Here is a 21,108-nt window from a genome sequence, read left to right on the forward strand (position 1 = left end):
AGTTGAGACATTTAACCTGCAACCATCCCATGAAAACCTTGAGCAATGAGTGGGGCTGCAGCAAGTAGAAGAGAGACAAGGAGGAGAATTTTCTGCACGTTTATAGACATAAAACTGACCTATGAAAATAACCTGATCGAGCTGCCTTGCAGTCTATATTGATACCTGGAATCACTATTATCTATCTAGCAGGTGAACTCATTATTCATTCTTAGAGGACATATCCAATTTCAATATTAAAATGCAAGAACTACACCAACCTATTTATCAATGTCTATTCCAATAAAATGACAGGCAGCACTTTAAGAAAAGCTACTTTATCATTTACTCTGTTAGTCATATCAAACAGGATCATTGCTGAAAACAATGTTGCGCTAACTTTTCTGTTCAACTTCTGCATCAAAAACGGGATTTTTTTAAAATAAATACCTTCCCTAAAATAAAGAGATTTTCCTTTCAATAGCTTCCTCAGACAGGGGTAAGGAATGGCCAACATTCAGCTTTGTGTTTAAGCAGAAGTAGTTAACTGCCACAAACAACTTTTTTTCATATTGCTTCTTTGCAATATAAATACACTGAACATTCCCTAGATGAGTATTTTCGCAAAATCAAAGTCAGATAAATAAAACTGCATGCTTCTGAAAAGCAGCTAAATGAACAAAATAATTTCACAGAAAGTCCCCATTCAGTAAGAACCAGCAATGCAAGACCTAGTACTTTGGCAGACCTAAGTGAGGAGAGAGAGTAGAGGTGAAAGGGAAAAACAGAACAAAGCCCTCCAAAACCCTAAGCAAAAAGGAGAGCAAGTATTGTAGGATTGAAGAGCAATGATGAATGTCAGTTTCATCTAAAAGTTTTAGAACATAATTTGAGTGTAGCTAGCCTTCAAATAAGAAGCAAATTTATATTTTTGTTTCAAATTCAATTCCTGGTTATCAGAGCAAGCAATGCAATTCTTCTATATAATACTGCCACCTTCCCATTCTGCTAACACTTTTCCTTCTGCCCTCACAAACACAGAGTAGCTACTCTTTCAGCAATATTTAGTTTGATTTTAGGCTACAATTTTCCAGCAGAACTTTTGTCTAAACTCTCAGGATGGGTGGGAATTGTCAAGGGCCTTGGTCCTTAGACAACACTGTTGCTTCATCAGTAAAACAAGATGAAGCAAATTATTTCACTGTCATTTTTGCTTCTCTGCATATAGTTTTATAAAAGTCTAGTTATAAAGCTTTAAAAAGAACTTCAGGAAGTTTAGATACAGCCCCGAGTTGCAGTGTGATCCAGTGTGACAAGAGTCACTGCCTTTGGGGTATTAAAAAAATGCATAACACTGACCATGCAACAGAAACACATCTTCATAAGCTACTGGAACACAGAGGAAAATATTATTCATTTAAGCCCTGACACATTTTCTACTATCAGAATTTCACCACTATGACAAAATTTTCTTTAAAGGAAGAGAATATTGATGTAAAACATTGTGCAGAGGAGAAGAAATTTTCCTAAGAATACTTACTGAAGTCACCTGCAAGAAACACTGCTTCTGCTCCTGGTGCCCACTCTTTGCAGTATATTCCACCATCTGCAAGTTGGTTAACTCCGAAGGTTTTGTAACTTTTCGTAAATTTATCAAGGCCACCTTCACTTTCCTCAATGTTCTTCAAGTGGTTATAAAACAGAGAATACCTTTCAATGGAAACAGAGAACATTTTTTAGAAAGATTAGCAAGCATCTCTCTTATATTAACTAGTGCAAAAACCTAAAAAAAAAAAAAATTAAACACACTAACACAAGATTCACTGCTCTCTACTGGAATAGGGAAAAAAAATCTAGCACAAACCATGCAATTTTTCCATGGTTGTTACACAGTCTAAAATTACAAACTTCACGTTTGTCAGTGATTTCTCTACTTTACAGGAACATTTTGCACTTTCAGTCTAAAACTACAATTCCTGACTGGCAGCCAAGAAATCCCAGTATTACTACACAACAGGAGAACTTCACACTCTGAACAGCCTAGCACTTTTCTTTCCATCTTATTTATATCAGACACAACCCTCCTAGGGAGAGCTGGATAGGCCTGCCACATCTCTCACAGCCAGTTTTAATAGACAGACAATCTCAGGCCACTGAAAAGTTTGCAGTACCGCATGTCAGCATGGACAAACCCATCTGGTCCTTGCAAAAAGGGGCTCAATAGGCAACCTCTTTACAGAGACAATCAGCAAGACTTTGCAAGTCAGTCCCTGACACTGCAACAATTTGGAAAAAATTACAGCTTCATAAAAGTAATTATTTGGACCATATCCTACTTACACCAGTAGGAATTTAAATACCCTAAACCTCTAGCACAAACCTTTGCCTGTAACAGCTTAGAGTTTTTTGACATATTTTGCTATGTTTTCTCCAAGTAAGTTTCTGGAATTGATGGTAACATCAGGGGTACAATATAAACAAGATAGTCAATTTTGACCCCTAAATTATGAGCTATTTTGAGCAGAAGCACAGCTAAAAGCTGCAGTTGAGCATTTAATTAATGCTACCTGTATAGTTTTTTTGTTGTTTGTTTTCAGTAAGACACTCCTGAGGTACATTAGAAATGTTTCTTCATAAATGGTAAAGAGTCTTCTGAAGTGTATAAAAAACAGTGAGAACCCCAGCAAAACAAACTCATCAGCCTTATTACACTTCCTACATTTTGCAAGAGGAAATATAAACACTAAACCAGCACTAGGGAATAACACCTTGGTGCTTAAAGAAAAGTAAGTCTGTTAGCAGTGTCAGGACTCTGTGATTTGTTGCAAAGTTTTGATATTTTTTGACCTTTAATTCGTTCAAAGTAGAATATTAAAATGTCTAATTACTAGTTAAGTAAACAGCATTACCTGTATTAATTTACAGTACTATGACTACTATTAAGGGTAATCTCCCAGTGAGTTTTTATTATTAAGACTGATGATAATCTTTAAAGGGAGAAAGATTTGAAAATGCCTCCAGGAAACTCTGTAGCAAATACACTTATAACTATTTTTGCCCATCCACCTGCATTATTCCTTCAAAATTTGCTCATGGGTATAATCCTCAGAAGTGCATTACTAACTACTGCTGCTCTGATAATCAATTTCATGTGTGTCCTTGAGGAAAAGTATTTTGTCAGATTTCCAACTCTAAGTGTATTATTTATATATACAAACTCAGTTGATCAACTTACATTTTAAATAGCTGCAATCACAAAGATGTATATAAAGCTTAAATACCGAAATCCAGAGCAAGTCATAAATACCCTCAGAATTTTACCTACATGATCTGGTAAATTCAAATTACTCTATTTTTGAAGGGTTCTCCTTGGGGAAAAATTAAAACAACTACTATAGCTTTGAAATTTAAGTCATTCTTTAAAATATTGTATGATACAAGAAGTAGAGTAATATACATATAGATATATGTTTTGTGTATATATATTTAATTGGTTAAGGGGAAAAAATACATAATAAGAAGCATATTTGGAGCGTTATCTGCAAATCCCTGTTTCTCTGCCATACATAAGCTGTTTCAAAATTGCTGCCTGTCACATGTATTGCTTCCACCTTGTTCCACTGTAGCTGAAGCAGGATCTGTTTTACTACAGGTAGCTGCTCTAACTTCAGAGAAGTGCTAACTGAAGCAATGAGCTTGATACAGGTAATAGAGAATAGGTGGTTTTGAAATATATTCTCTAAACAAAATTATTCTTTTCCTCCCCACTCTTACCACAAATACATTGGCACAGCTTTAAGAACATGATTGTTCTTCCACAGTTGGATGTGGTATTTCCTATACTCAGCAGAAAGTAAAAGGAGTGGCAAGCTTCATTTTTAAACAGAAGTCAGTCACAAAACCTTGAAAGGAAATGAAACCTTTATTACCAGAGAACAACAGGCCATAAAGAAGGACTGAATATCTCCATGCAGAAAAGGATAAGGCTACGATTCACTTCACATCACCTAGAGGCGCAATACATGGCCTACTCCTCTTCCTCAACATGATCCCTTCCTAGGAATCAAACCCATTCATCTCCTTCAGAAGAAATCAGCATCTAACAAATTCAGGATTTGAATGTGGGATGGATGAAAACTGACTTTCAGAAAGCAATTATGTGATTCTGTATCTTTGTGAAAAAATCAGTAATACAGACATTGTAAACTCTTGATTCTTGTCATAAAAGCACTAAGAACATCCACTGCTTCAATTTTTGCCTTTCAGTAAATTCAGAGCTTAAGCAAAGCATGACACAAAGAGACCATGGCATTTAATACATGAAATGATCATAAGTATAATTGTGAAAAAAGACTACTTTTTTGCTCACTTTATAGAGTGGTGAGCAAGATTACATGCTCAATAAATTATTTTTTGGGGAAGAGGAAGGGTAGGAAAGAAAGGGAACATATTAGAAGAATTGTTGAGCAAGGTTGTATAACACTTTTATAATAATGACTTTTTATACAGGACAGACTTGGAACAAGCAACACAGCCTCATGTACATTGAGTAAGAATGCTTCTTGTATTTGTACAGAAGCATGCTGCTTTTAATAGACTCAGTTAATTCGGATATAATTGCTGCATCGCATTGCAAAAAGATTTTTGCAACAACTAGTGTTTTCTGTAATTGATTTAAAATTATAATCTAGTAAGAATTTATTACTTTTAACCACCTCCATTCGGATATAATTGCTGCATCACATTGCAGACAAAGATTTTTGCAACAACTAGTGTTTTCTGTAATTGATTTAAAATTATAATCTAGTAAGAATTTATTACTTTTAACCACCTCCTAAGATTATCCAGTGAGGAACTGTAGTTTGCTCAAAGCTCACAAAAAAACTCACCAACTCCTGAAATGGATCAATTACTTTTGCAACGAACTATTCCACTCATCTCAGGAGATGAAACACATCTGGACACAGAACAACATTACTTGTCACAGAAGGCCTTGTAAAACAGCAGAAAGGCCTTGTAAAGCAGCAACTGTAGCCTGTTGCTCCTTTGAAGGAAAGGACTGAGTTGCTCCTTTAAAGGAAAGTGCATGCTCATGCCCAGATTTAGGGAACTCTTAAGGTTTTGCTTTCATGGTATTTCAGCTTTTCTTTCTACATTACTAAGGCTTGTTAAACAATATTTTCTTTTATCTTCCAAAGTGACACTCCAGAATTACAGAGCGAAAATGACAGGAATTTTTTTTTGTTGTTCAACCAACTGCTAATATTTATGTTGTTTAATAATAGCATACAAGTCTTAAAACCAGAGATAAACACTTGACTAAGACTACATTTTGTGATCGCTTCAACACTGAAAGTTATGTCATGTTCAGCTATGCATATATATACTTATATGACAGACTCTGAATGCATTTCATAAGTGAGAATCTCAACATTCTGGACATGGGAACAGTCAACCTCTTAGAGCTGTTAAGTCACAACAAAATACTGACTTCTGCCTTTATACTTTTCAAGTCTCAAGAGACTGCAGTGTCTCTTGAGATTTTGCAATTTCTCAGCATTAATGTTGTCACTGGTGAGGATTACAAGGTAAAAATTGTACCCAACTATGACTTGAAAAATACAACGATTACCTTTGGGACAAAATAAACCTAAAGAGAGCAACAAGAGGATTCACAGAACTTCTGAACAGAGCATCTGAAGTGACTGATAGAAGTTCCATGTGAAGTCATTTACTACAGCAACACAAATCTGACAATTGCAGGCAGCAGAAGGGGGGCTGCTTATGGTGTGCTCCTGGCTCCTGGAATTTTTATGAAAAAGCAGGGTTTTCAAGTCCCATATTCTAATCTAGCCTCTGTTAATATATCAATGCTTCCTGAAACTGAAATTGTTGCCTTCAGACTTGCTGAAAAGATTTTAAGTCTTAGTACTAGCCCAAGAACAGCCACTACATGAAACAAAGTACTAGTCTATTACCAAATGCTTTTACACCAACATTTTTGCCCTCCCCATCATTATTTCAGTGTGAAACACTGGTAATCGTAAACATCACCTGAAACACAGTTACAACAGTCTTCTCCTATTGTTACATTCATAATTTGTAACACAGCATAGCTTTAAATCCCATGCTTTATATGCAGCTTTGTTTGAAGCCTTACAATAGAAGTGTAGGAATTGGCTGACTTTCCATAGAAGCAGGATTAAAACATCAAACATGAATTACTGTAATGGCTGTCCAGTAAACAAGTACCCTGCCAAAAAAAAAAAAAAACCAAAAAAAACCCCAAAAAAACAAAAAACAACACCCTTCAAAGTGAACACAAAGACAATATTACATCAGCAACCACTTCAAGAATTGACACGTCAGGTGAGCAGTTACTCCTCACACTTCTATCACTGAAATACCCTCAAATATTTTGTCCTATGGATACCTCTACAGCTAAAATTTATGCAGTAGAAGTAAAGAGTTCTCAGTTTAATGCTAAACTACACAGCCTTATACCAAAAAACATAATATTCTATTTATTTTGTAACTTTGATATACACCCTGAAGAACACCCTGGTTCAGCAGTTCCAATAACCACTAAGTTAATAAAACTATTGAACCCACTTAGAAAGTCTCAAGTATATGTTAAAATTGTTAGCCTCAATACGAAGTATAAGAAAAATAAAGCTAAGCTTCTCCTTCCTCCCCAAAGTCGACTGCTTTATTGAAATAAGACTTTTGGCAGATTATTGAACAGTCTGATGGTAAGTCAAAGCACTGAGTTAGAGCGCCACATAAAGCTTTCACAACTTTATTCTTCCAAGCAGAAGAGGTACTAACTCCTTCCTGGCCACCTCATAAAATAACAAAGAGGTATTGTAGTATTTTAAACTCTTAAATTTAACCAGATTACCTTTTGTTTCTCAGGCATCACAGAAATCTAAACAGAAACTAATACAGCAAAAAAGGACTTAGCAGCATACATGATACTCTCATTTAAAGAGGCTGGTGCTGAATACCAAGATGGCTACAAAACTTCAAGACATTGTTATGCCCATTCTCATAGTTTTTTTTACAAAGCTGTTATTGCAGTTTACAGAACAGTCAGTCAGCTTACTGTAAAACCTGTGGTGACAACACTGAAATTAATGATTTTAGCCCCTCTTCTGCTTATGATGCTAGTTTTAGTAGCTATTCATCTTTTAGATTTTTTTGTCCACATCAGCTTTTTGGTCATAGTTTATTTATACAGTACTGGCCCAGTATTAATGCTAATTTATTCAAAAGATGAAAGCAAGTAGGAGAGACTTTGATAATGGTATCTGGTATCCATATGGAAAGCCCAGTTCTGCAGATACCAAAGGGAACAGGAAATGAAAGAAAATACCGAGTGATGTACTCTCTGTAACCAAATCCTCCATTTTCCAGCAAGTACAAACATTTAAATTAATGTCAGCGTCATGGACCATAGTCCATAACTTTATGGGATTGTTCACAAATTGCCTCTTTCTAACATTGCTGCAATCACTTTGAAGATGCAGTTACATAGACTTACACTGACACCAAAGCCAGTGCAGAGTCCCTGCTCAGACTAGTGAAGCCCCAATTCTCATCTTCCCCTTTAGTCTGTAGCCAGTTATTCCATCAATCTCTCACCATTCAACTGGTTAGAAAGCCATGGCTTGCAGGAAGACCGAGGTAGGGGAGATAAAGCTCTTCCTAAAGCAAATTTCTGCAGCCCAGCAAATCAAAAGCATCAAACCACTCGGAACTAGAACGATGCAATACAAGCAAATTCCTGCTGGCAGCGTCTTCAATTTGATTTGTCACTAGTCAAAATATACCAAAATAGGAGCCTTGGGTTTTACTTTATTCTTTCTTCACCCCCTATCATGCACTTTTCATTTGGCCATTCAGAGTACACAGAGCAACCACACTTCAGGAAAATAGGAAGAAGTAAAGGCACAGTAAATCTTGGGTAAGTATGACCACTTGAGAACAACAGATTTACTGCATTTTCAGCTTTTACCATTTTATGGTTGTAGTTGATTGACTTGCACTTTCTGCGAGCATACCGTGTCCGATTCAGGAAATCCTTTTTAATATGCATTTAAATAGATTAAGAACCATCAACAACATGGAACTCACACAGTCTTTGAAGTGTTAGAACAATTCTGAGAGAGATGCATATAGCCATAGATGATGATTATAAAGAGCTAGATGACCACTTAATTTTGCTTTTCTGCAGGTTAAAAGCAAAGTTGTTACATGATTCTGAAATCATGATCTTAAGAAGTTTCCCCATAGCTAAATCTGAATTCCCCAAATGTTCTAGTTGCTCCATCTGCAAAATTGTTCACTACAAAGCAATTTGCCTCTCTCCAAGATCAGAAGCAATTTAAAACACACTTTTAGCTGAAAACTAATGCTTCTGCAGGTTGACCAACAGCATTAAGTTTCTTTCAGGAGTAATAAAATCAACAGTTACCCAAATAAATTGAGGATATAGTTATTTGAATAAGGATCTTACACAGTTAAACCATTTAAGTTGCAATTCCTACCAAAATCGTGCTTTTTTACTAGCTACTAGAAGACCATCTAGCAGAAAACTTGTAAGAGTGAGAAGGAAAGCCAACAGCTTGAAAAATAACTTGTCCAAATTTTCTCTACTTGGCAGATAATGAATAACTCCCAATTCTCTTTGGATGTTTCATGATTTCAGAATGCTGAGGTAAAGCATTTATGTATAGAACACTAATGTAGTGCACATCTCAAACTAAATGCAACATCAAAAATTAAGAAATATTTGCTTAGGATAAATAATTCATAATCACTTCCTCTCTTGAAAACCATCAACACAAGACAAAGCATCTGATTCAGCATCATCTCATTGCAAAATAATTTCAAGTACTATGACATGCAAGTCAAGCCCTAACAAAACGTCTAGTATACGTAGAGGCACAACCAAAATCGGACAGAAAAAGGGAAACTACAGGTTTTCTTGACATCCTTTCAGCAATTTCTAGCAGAGCTGTAAAGACCTATGAGCTGTGAGGTGTAATAGGGATAAATATCACTTCACAGTATTTTAGCAAGAAGATTATTTGTTGCTGACCAGCAGCATCTTCCCTGCTTTAACCATTAAGGTAACCTAGCAGCTTTGGCAGCATTTGACAGCTGCAATGTTTTTGCCATCAGCATCAGAATGAACACACACAGTTCTCAATTCAGAACCAAATGCAGGAGAGATTACAAAATGTGCCAAATGCAAACTTAATGCAATCAATTATTAACAATTGCTCCTCTGGCTTATCTAAACCAATCCCAATCCTAAAAACAATCCCCCTCCCACTCACCTCACCCTGGCCAAGATTTAGAGGCTCTCTTATACACACTCCTGTTCATCTCTCACCTATTTCAGTTTATTAGAAACACATGGATGCACCTCACAGGTTAAGTGTAACAAATTACTAGTGTTTAGAAGGACCAAGAGGCATTTTCTTTCTTTCAGAAGCCCAGCAAACTACTTAGAGACATCAATTACAGGAGAAAATAAGAAAGAACTACGCATGTATCCCACTTCCTAAGTGGGAAGCCATTTACTTTAACTCTCTAATGGAATAAAAGGTATATAATAATTTTAAAAAATGAAACAAAGCACACACTCCTCAAGAAACAAAGTAAGAAAAAAAAAAAAAAAGAAAATATTAAAACCAAAAACAAAACAAAAAAAACAACCTACAGACAAACCCCCAAACCTTACATAGCAAACAGAAATACTAAGCTGTGCTACAACCTTCTGGAATGGCACAGCTATGTATATTCTGTATCTGCCAATGCACTCAAGACAGCTTCCCTATCATGAGGACACAGTCTAAATAAGACAGCAATTACAATATAATGAGAATTCTGTATATTTTTTTTTCTCTGCATGTAAGGAGACAAATTTACCAGCAACATACTTGAATAGGTATAGGATTTCTTCATTTCATAGTCATTGTCCCACTATTCCTCTGCTAAGTAGTCTTTATTATGCATGAGTTGTACACTAAAGCCCCTCTTTTAGCTATAATAATTTGTTTCACTTTTGTGATAATATCTGAAGTTGATGGAGTTTCTGGAATTAATGTAACTACAGAGAAACCCCATCACATCTGAGCAGAAAGCTGCAGAAACACAGCGACAGATTTTCTTGAAATCAGTAGACTGAGGCTGCGTTAGCTCATGTTTCATATTACACAAGAGAAAATAAACTGAAAGGTCAGTTGAACAGTTACAGCATTGCCCTTTTCCAAGGTAATCAGCAGAGCATGTAGCAAAGACGTGAACACAAGCGTGACTGGAACGACAGTAGCTGATAAAGAGGCTCTTGCTGCCAAAAGTAGTGGGACAAGACACTGCTCTCTCTCAGTGGCTGTTGAGGAGTGGGGCACACTGTACACCTTACTTCACTAACTCTGATTTATTGCTTTAATTTGAAATTGTGTTCTTGCTAAACATTCAGGTTTCCATACTGCCAAAACACACTAAAAAAATTCTACACTGGGCATTAATCACATTCACAGATAACCTACAGGAACAATATAATTATTGATTTGTTTGTAATATGGACAAAACTGAGTCAAAAATTAATCTGGTTTGCTAAAGCCTTTCTATTATAAATTCACAAATTCTTCTTGTTATTCAGTACTATTTAACTGGAAACCAAAGATTAGATTTTCTCCCCATGCTAAAAGCAGCTTGGAGAGAAAACATCCTCTTCTTCTTACATCCTCTTCTAAGCATATATTTTATCAGTAGAACAATCAAAACTGTTTCTACTCATCATATAAAAAAAATGCTTAAAAGTACCTTAATCTAGAAAGAACTCAGATGTTTTATTTACCAGAATACATTTTAATGAAGCTGTAAGCAATAGCTTATCGATTCTCATTTGATTCCACTGCTAGCTATTGCTAACAGACCCCCTTTGTGTTAACAGAAATCAAGGTCTAGTTTGGGGGAAAGAGTCAGGGATTACTACAGCACTACTACAAAGCTGGAATCAAAACAAAGTTGTTGTGCAAGAGACTTCAGGGAAAAAACAGGATTTTTGTAAAAATCATTTGTAATTCTCCTCTTGATAATCAAGTGTTATTAACTCTTGCAGGACTTCAATAACCTGAAAGCACCAGACGGCACCATTTCTAAAACATTTATTTGTGAGGTGAGAACCAGCTCACAGACCTCCTATGGGCTGTAAAAGCCCTGCACAGTGACAAAATAATAGACTTCAATAACCCTTTAATTTTGTTTTAAAGCTGGTTTGTATATTGTGGATTTGGGTTTTTTATTAGCTTGCCACAGCAGCAAACATAAGACGACACTGGTTTCTTTTCAAACTTGGATATCAGTTCTGCTGCATCAGTTTGACTTCCATATTGAAAAGCTGCAAGTAACATTAACTGCAATAAATGAAGCTCAACACAAGGCTAAGGACTTCTCTTTCTAAATAAATTCTCAAGAAATTAAAACTGAAAGTTTTATTTGTCTACCAAACAGAAAAAAAGCTTTTAAATCAGAACTCAGAACTCCTGATTCTAACTACTTTCGCCACTCATCCCACTCTGGCAGAAACACAATGGAGTAAAAACTGTTATTTGAATTCCCTGACAGAAAACTGCCCAGCTGCTCTAGCTGCTGATTCATTGCTCATTTCCACAAGTCGTATTTCATCTCCCTTAAAAATATGCTCCAGAACTTAAAAATAAACTCATGATATAATGGATAAGATCAACAGCTTTTATATTTAAACTATTGTATAGGTCACTATTTGAAAGATATGTTAGAAACTTAAATAAAAATTCTTATCCTTGATAAATACCAAAAAACACAACCTTCCCTTACTATAGGATTGGTTTTTTGTCAAACTTGAAGCCATCTTAAGAGACTGTGAAAAAGATGGTTTGAGAAAAGGTACCCATATCGACACCTGGCTTCTTTACTGCCTCTCCAAACTGTTCTTCCTATAACTATTTTTCCATAAACATACAGCATTCCACCTAATTAAATACCCCCTTACATTTATTAGCTTTAGAATGTGGATGTACTTGTGCATCATCTAGAAGACAAGATTTGTTTTATCATGCACAAGCATATACTCTTAAGCCCTCTGTCATGCACACAAATATCCTGCCATTGTAGGTTTCTTCCTGGCCTTTAAGTGTTTGTCATCATCCACTTTTAATTTACCTCTGTATTTTATCATAACAAACAAAACTTCACAGTACGCCATGAGAGAAAAGCCTGCATGAGATTTTTACACAGCACCATAGCTAGAAAAACAAGTATTAAACATGGAATGAGAAGGAAAGGCTATTGCTTTTATTACTGACCACTATGCCAGCTTTGATCATCCGTCACTGGTTTGATCAGGGAATGTTGTCTCGGCAGGCTCAGGAGCTGTGGGGGCTGTTCACACAGACCACACATTCAACTCCCCCAGCACGCCTGCTCTGTTTGCTGGGTTCCCTGTAACACCTGGAAAGCAGCCTTTTGAGAAGACCATTTTAAGGGAGAAAAAGTCACCTCTAGTGATTGGGAAATAAGCTCTGGGATATTTGGGGTGGGGGGGGTGAACACCATTATCACACCAGCTCCAGTCACCTCAGCAGAGGCACCACAGTGACTTCACAACACAGACTTTTCTAAATTTAATCCTTAGCTGCCTTCACTGCAGACAGGACCAAGAATGAAAGCCAAGCACTCAAACATTTATACAGTCCACCATGCCAAGTCCTCATAATTTACTATCAATGTACTTACTAGAAGTATAATTAGAATTTGTGTACTTGAGACGTGTCTGTAACTAGTCCCAGACAATTAAGTCCATTCCCACAGGCGCCAAGCGAGCTAAAAGCAAGTATTGTTGTTAAGGGCTGCTATGAGTAGTACGTCACATTCATGGCCAAGCATTTTCAAGGTGCAGTCTAAACACTATTTATTCCAGACTTCAGTTAGAATGAATACTGAGGTAAGACATACTAGCCATTAACAAGTTCGTATTATCCAAAAAAGGCAAACATCAGATTTTCCAAGTTGCTATACGGAAATTTTTAACCTTTATCAAAAACAGGACACTTCAGGTTTTACATAGTCTGGCTATTCCTGTGGAACACTAAGGTACCGTATCTATTTGACATAATCTCTAATCTGACTAAAACTGTATGATTTGCTGCATTACCCAAATCTGTTAGGCATGCCCAGCAGCTGTTGGATTCATCCCACACAGCCCCTTCCACATGATTTAAGCGCCTAAGTACATATGGCATAACTTCCAAGAAGCCTCCCTTCTGATGGGATTTCAGCTGTTTTGGATGTTAGGGAGAGCCCAATAATTTTAGACATCATTTACGTTGCAGCCTCCAAGCATGTGAGTGTTATCTACAATGTGACTTGTGTGTCACAACATTAGAAAGCTTATGAATTCAAGTTTTGAATTTATATGACTAAAGAAAATTTCAAACAAAATAAGGGGAGAGTATTAACTAGTACTTCATTACTATGCAACACTCATCTCTTAATAACTCAAGGCACATCAAATCAGTGAAGTTTACAGCAGAATTTTAAATATCTGAAGTGATTAGGTAACTTGGGACCCAGAGAAAACCACTTGCAGCAATTCACAGCAGAACTACTCAGAAACTCAGAAAGTGTGGTATTGCCAGGGTTCGTCATCCTGATACACTGCACATGCAGCTGTAACTACTCTTACTGTGAAGTACTACTGGGAAACCTTCTGAGATAATGCAATAAACCCTTATCTAATATTAGGAGTTAGGAAATAGAAGATGTAACAGAACACTTTATTTACTGGGTAGATAAAATTGTTTTTCTGCAATTTCCGGTTCATCTTGTCTGCTTAAGACTATAAGCACCATCTAAAACAACTACTTAAGTTAGAGCCATCTTTCACATAAAATTTTGACATAAGCCTTGTTTATATAAAACCTTTTTTGTAGAGAATTAATATTACTAAGCACTCCCTACAGATGGATAAGCTTAAAGAGCAAATAGGTTGAGCAACATAGTAATGGATTACATGCTGGACAGAATTTTCCTTTTTAGTAATTTTCCACTCATTATGACATTCTCATAACTACTTAGTATATTTTTTTTTCCTCTTTATAAAGGAACTTAGACAATTTGCACTGGCTGACCTGCTTGAAAAGCTGTGAAGTACCTGTCTATCTTTAAAGAACAAAATAGAAAAACCAGTGTACTATAGTCTTGATTGAAAAATATATGTATATGATTATCTGCAAATCTGATTGTTTACATCCCCTCTCCCACCTGAAACTCATACAACAGAACATAAAAGTAATATCTCTTTTACTGGAACTAAGCCTAGAAAATACTACTGGCTCAAATTTCCAGCCTGGAGAGCTGCCAAAGAAGAACCTACAAACTGAGCCAAGCAGGACAACAGGTTAGTCCCAAAGCTTCAGTCAGCAAAGCCTCCTTATTTGAGGTCAACTTGATATGCACCAGCACAAGGGAATAACAAAGCAGAAAAACCATGAGCCGAAACTTCAAGTGCTCAGAGTTTTTTAGGAAATTAACCTCTTCATTTGTGAGCTACATATGAAGAATGAAGCTGGTAATAATGGTAGTATACTTCCAAGGCATCAAGGAAGAAAAACAGTATTGTTAGCTATGCAAAGAATTAATGTGTTTAAATTTTTATCACCTTTTATTCTTTGCATCAGAGTAGCCTGGCTCTTTATTATTCCAGATATACATGTATAACTTTTAAACTGTATATAACCCTCCCAAAAACCCATATTTAAACTTTTTCTTCTACTCTTGGAGAGCTTGAACTCACAGTCAGCATTTTCAAAACTACACATACATTACCATCTATACCATAATCACCTATTCTGTCCTTCCCAACACACACAGTTTGTGCACTGCCAGTTAGAAGCCTTTTTCAACTGCCATCTGAACTGGTACAGGATGAAAGATTTGAGAGTAAAACACATGCAAAAATTGACAGGGGGTGCCACCTAGAGAGAAGAAAATAAACACTCTCTTAGGACCAAAGCTCCATTCCTGTAGGTTTGACATGCAAGAAAACAAAATCTTGAACGATGCAGTCCCAATTCAAAATCAACCCAGCCCTGAGCAGGAGGCTGAGACTCAAACAGCTTCGAGCAGTCCCCTTCAACCAGAATTGTTCTCCGAGCACTTAGTACTTCACATCTACTGTAGCTGGACAGTTCTGCTTTAAAAAAAAATAAATAAAACCACCACAAAGCATGTAAGATATATAAAACCAACGATGGAGATCACGACAAATACTACAAGCACAGCAAATGCCAAAGTATTCTAATATATCTTGGATTACTGGTAATCACAGACACCTCCCCTAAGCTTGCATTAATTTTCTTTGTTTCTCTATCTATGCACACCAGAATTCCACAAGGCAAAACCACACAAAACCATGGAAAAAACAGCCCAGCTACTACCTCAAAAGTAGTCTAGCATCAGTCTTCCTTTGCAAAGGACAAAACATACCTCTACATCACCAAGGAGGGAGTCAGTTTAATTAATTGCAGTGTGATGGCTAGAATTAGTGTAATGCCACATATCGTGTAGCCTCTTACACAGCAAAGAGCTGTTAATATGTACCTCCCTTATTTTTAAGCAGAAAGGCCCTTCTTTTTCCTTCACAGTCCTTCAGTACAGGCCAGACAGGCAAACACAACCCAGAGCCACAGCTTCTCTCCCAAATCCAAATTATCACACAGCCCATGTAGTTACATCTCATGTCCTACATGGAGCAAAAGCTCATTTAAGCTTTCCAGCACAAGATGTACATATCATGTGAGGAGGGGAACAATAAGCAGGGCTTGAATTTCAATGTTCTTTTTTTTTCCTTTACCTGCACTGGAAAGCACCCCTGTGCATGGCAGTGGGGTTGGAACTGCATGATTTTTAAGGTCTTTTCCAACTCAACCATTTAAAGATTTTAGGAAATACAACTGAATAAAACAAATTTTCAACTTGTCAGGCAGCTTAAGAGAAGCCTCCTAAGTTTATCAATTATTCCTAATCAAGCATAAAATTTCAGGTTGCTTACTGAGGTAAACTCCACAAAAACTAGATTCTTGAAGGCATAGTCAGTATACATAATGAACAATTTGAACAAGAAGTGATCCAGACAATATTAAGGAGTCCAAACCAGCAATTCATCTCACTTTCTAGTATTAAAAGAGTTGCTAGAACAGCATTGCACTCGTGTAACACTTTTGACTTTTGGGGGAAGCTCACATCTGCTCCCCAACACAGATCTCAACTTACACACATGATATAACTGTTCTGTTAGACCCTTTAAGGGCACACAGGATCAACTCAGCTTTCCATTTAGTTCCATCGGCCCTTCCATTTAGTTCCTCAGGCTCCCAGCATTTTCCAAGTAAAGCACTGAGTCCCACAGCCAGGTCCACACAGGTTATTTGCCCACAACTTTCCCTTTTGGCAAGACCTTCCTCCTCCCCTTCACCTCAGTTTGAAGCAAAAGCAGGCTGTGAACTCCCAGAGTAACAGGGCAACTTTTCTCCATAAAGGTCCCAAAACAAGTCAAAGTGTCCATGATACAATTTTATGAACCTGACATTTCAAATAGCACACACAGCCAAGACACACAGGCAATAAAAAAAAAATTTAAAAATTTAAAAAACCAAACCAAAACAAACCTATGAAAAGAAAACTAAACCCATTCTGTTAAAAGTTTAAGGTACCTTGAAGAGAAAAACTGCTCTTTATTGGCTCATTATTTACATATGAAATTATTGGGCAAAACAGGTAAGCACTTTCAAAGTACGTATTTTGGCAGAGGCAGATGCCAGCAAACATGAATGACAATGAACATGATATGGTTACCTTCTACTAAAACAAACAGAATGCAAGACCTAAACTTAAAAACTAAACCTTAAAAACTAAATCAGCTAGCTGTTTCTAGACCAAATTTCAGTGTCAGGCACCCTCCATTTTTCCTTTAAGAATAGCAACGAGCTGCCAAAGGGTTTTGTGGGGGGTTTTGTTGGGGTTTTTTGTTGCTGGTTGATTGGGTTTTGGTTTGGTGGGAGGGTGATGGGAAAGCAGCAGTTACAGAAACTCAGAAACTATCTGAGCCTACTTAATTATTGATTTCCTATTTAGTTTATTCTCCCAGAAACAAAAATAAACTTAGTATTAAGTTTAACTTGCATCAAGGACAGCTATTCTAGGACCATTCAGTGAACTTCAAACTTTGCTTACTGCTAGGGTCCAGAAAATGCTCACTCCTTGGACAGTTCACAGAGAAATTCAGAAAGGAAAAAAAAAAAAAACAAAAAACAAAAAACAAAAAAAAAAAAACCCAAAAACCCACAAAATTTCACTATCCCCTCAACACAGAAAATACACATACACAGTGTCCCTCCCCACCAAATCCATTAATAACACACCCTGAACAGAGTTGAGCAGCCAAATAATCCTATTTCACTAACAATTTTGAAGACTGAACAACAAATGTTGCCACAATTTTAGCTTGCATTTGTAATCTCCTTTATTTTTGAGCAGTATGATCCCATGCCACCAGCTCCATACAAACTTACAAGATCCTCTACTCCCTCAACCCTGAGGTCACCTGTAAGTGTTCATGAGTCTTCATGAAGAGTTTCAGCAGTATGCAGCATATTCCAGTTGAATATTTCAGTGTTATTAAAATACATGTTATAACAATGACAGAATCAGGCAGAATTTGTTTCACAAGTACTTTTATTCTGGATGTTTATAACAGATACACCACAGACATCACAGGAACAATAAAAAAACCAACAACAAACTTGTTCTGGGTTATTACTAAGTAATAGTATTTGACTATCAAATTTCCATCTTTCTAAAACATATTTCTTTCTTTTGTAATTCATTCTCTGGAGTGAATTCTCTCCGCTACCCTGTAAAGTAACACAACTGCTGTGTTTCTTCAAAAGAAAGATCTATATTATCAGCCTCAGAATCCCAAACTTCTCAAAGACCATGAAGTGCTGGCTTGCACACCCACAAATACTTACTGCAGATTGCTCCCTGTGTAAAAAGAATACAATAAAGGCACACAAGATAATGGTTCTCATGGCAGGGAAAAGCAGGAAAGGTAATTAATGTAAAAAGCACATAAGATGTGATATAAGTATTTTTTACGATCTGAAAACATATGTATTTTACCCTTTTGTAATACTTGAATTCAAGATACTTTTGCAATAATGACAAGGGTTGTTTATTGTCAGTAATGTATGATTATATGATTTTTGTTTGGCTGTGTTTTGGTAGGATACAACATTTCCCATAATATACAGCATTCCCTGGAGTACTGACAGGATCATATTCAATACAAATTGCATCATGAATAATGCAGAAGCTATTTCTTTAAGATTTGACAGTTACCTGTATTTCCAAAAATTTAACAAAAAAGCACTTAAGTGGTTCTATCTACTAATAAAAATTTCTTAGTGATATCTAACCAGGATATCAGAACACCAAGAATTAGTGAAGACTCACACTGAAACATGCCTTTATTTCACCTGAAGGTTGATAGCCATCTTGCTCATGCAGACAGATGATACAATGATGCAATTATTTATGCTCCCTGCATTTAGCCATCTCCCTTGTCAGCTATCATAACAGAGCACAAAGGAACAAGCAGGCAGAAGCAATAATCCACCACAAAAGTTACTGAGATTTCATGGGATCTGCAATTACCATGTCACTGCTATAACCAACATGAAAAGCAACACTACAGGTTGCAATTACAACCTGTTTGCTCCAGTTATTTTATGACCACCCTAACAATTATTTAAAAACCCTACCCAGACAACTCCCACACCACACACTTCCCCTTCGTAGCCAGAAAACAGAACACAGCAAAGTCTGGACACTTTCTGAAAGAGATGTAACCCAAGCTTTCATGACAACCTTTAGAGCTTCTCTACAAATCTGCATTTCCTATTTTCCTTTTGCTCCCAAGTTTGCCTTGGCTCTCAAAACACTCAAATCCTTTAGTTTTAGTTTTGTTGAGGCAATTTATGTTTTTAAAAGAAGCAGAGTCAAGTTATTAGAGAAGACAGGAATTCAAATTTATATTACAGTAGCCACTTTGTGTGTACATGCATTTGAGTGTAGGAAATTCCACTGCATTCATCCAGTCCCAAATTTGCTTTGACTATATTATAAATGGTAGAAACAGACCAAAGTATATTAGAATCTTATGCTATTATGTGCAACAGTACCCTAATATTTTATCCTCATCATGTCACCACCTATCATGTCAATATGAGTTTTGAAACACTAAACTTGTTATCTGATATCCTACACTGCAGCTGTAACACACTAGCCTGTTTGCTGGGGAAATGTACAATTCTAATATTGTTTAATAAATAGCTCTGTCATTTAATTAAGGTCACACACGTAATCTGTATTTGGCAAGATCTATCACTGTAAAACCTCCCCACTTTATTCCACATCACAAAAGAACCTTTCCTGAGTCCATCTGTCAAGACCACAATTTTCTCTTTGCTTCAATTTCCTCATGGTTTCTTTCATAATTCACAAGTGGATCAGTTGATTAAATAGTATCAATAGAAACAGCAAGAAAAAAAGAAAATTTTAAGCCAAAGCTTTTAGCCTAGGAAATGATGCATTCACTGCCACAGTACATGCACAACATGTACTCTACATGCCAATCTCTAATGTTTTCTAGATGCCTCTTTGCATCTTACAGGCTATTCGATTTTTACCAGGTAAAAGCTCATACCCCACTGAATTTTGAGGTTTTTACAACGCCTCTTGTCCTCTGAAGGGGAAAGCAAACCACAGCAGGAACACCACCTTGATGAAGCACAGCAAGACCCAGAGAACTCTCAACCAGCACTTTTCAGCTCCTTCCCATCTTCTCCAACAGAGCTGTTCATGCAACCTCTGTCTTGGTCAGCCTATTCTGTACAAAGCTTTAGAAAGCCAGAAAAGTAATTTACAAGCTGCAGGGGATGGATACTTTCTTTACACTGACATTTGAGAATCAAAAACTTCAGCAAAATGGATTCAGAAAGCTAATCTACTGCAGATAGATATTTAAAAAAAAAAAAACCAAAACCACCCCACATTCTAGTTTAAAATAAAACTACCCATACATCTGAAAAGTTTTATGGGAATACACCACTGCAAAATATGAAAGACTTTTAAAAAACGGCCACAAATTACTATTTATGCCTACTTTTCTGTTACAGTACAATTTCTTTGCCACAAGAATTATGGTCCTTGAAAAAAAAAATTCCACTTATCCTTATTCTTCTCCTATTCATCTATTCATCACTTATGCTTTTGCATGATCAGAAATGTCAAAACTAGGGTTTGGAGCTATCAGATCAAAATTATGTTTCTCTGTGCCAGGAAAAAGCAAGTGTCAGCTTCCAACCTCTCCAAAAAGGTAGTAAAAAAGTTAATTTATAAATTTTAAGATTTTATACTATTCTTTCTCTGACACAGATCTGTCTTACCTTGCTTTAACTAGAAACATTCACTGAAAATACCAGGAGTAATTCTACCAAAAAAAAAAAAATCCCCTCAAACACCAAAACAACAGCACAAGCCACTTCTGGTCTTTTATTCTCCTGCTTTTTCTCAACTAGTCATCATCACCATATCAATTCATGGAAAACCAAAGGATAAAACATATACCTGTTCAACTCAACAATATCTATGCATTGTCTGTATTTAACAACATGGTAAGAGACATGACCGTAAGCACCATGTTGTCTGACACCTATCATGGAGTAATATTGATAGAATGAATGCCAGAAAAGATTCCAGAGGCTGAAAGCCTTCTTCCTTCTGACAAATCCCTGAATTTCTTACAGTTCCTCGCAGGCAATCCACAGAGCCTAGGAAAGAAAATCAAGATAAACTTAAGAAACATAATAAGAGGACAGCACACATACAAAATAAAATATTGACACACTTGGCACATCTGTTCTTTTGAACAATCAAAGACTGGACAGACAAACCTTAGTTTAGAAAAAATATTAAAAAATAAATACAAAAACCATCACAGTTTACTACTAT

The 21,108-nt window shown here is 36.5% G+C and overlaps 1 protein-coding gene across 4 annotated transcripts in view; it reads right to left on the bottom strand.

Annotated features, from left to right (window-relative positions):
• GBE1 (1,4-alpha-glucan branching enzyme 1) overlaps positions 1-21,108 on the bottom strand; it is a 140,212-nt gene that overhangs the window by 105,064 nt on the left and 14,040 nt on the right. For all 4 annotated transcript variants that reach the window (XM_041480219.1, XM_041480221.1, XM_041480222.1 and 1 more), the window contains exon 2: positions 1,520-1,689. In XM_041480219.1, the coding sequence (XP_041336153.1) occupies positions 1,520-1,689 (170 nt within the window). The remainder of the gene's footprint in view (positions 1-1,519; positions 1,690-21,108) is intronic.

The sequence above is a fragment of the Pyrgilauda ruficollis genome, unplaced genomic scaffold (assembly GCF_017590135.1).
Source record: "Pyrgilauda ruficollis isolate IOZ18807 unplaced genomic scaffold, ASM1759013v1 scaffold50, whole genome shotgun sequence".
Lineage (NCBI taxonomy): Eukaryota > Metazoa > Chordata > Aves > Passeriformes > Passeridae > Pyrgilauda > Pyrgilauda ruficollis.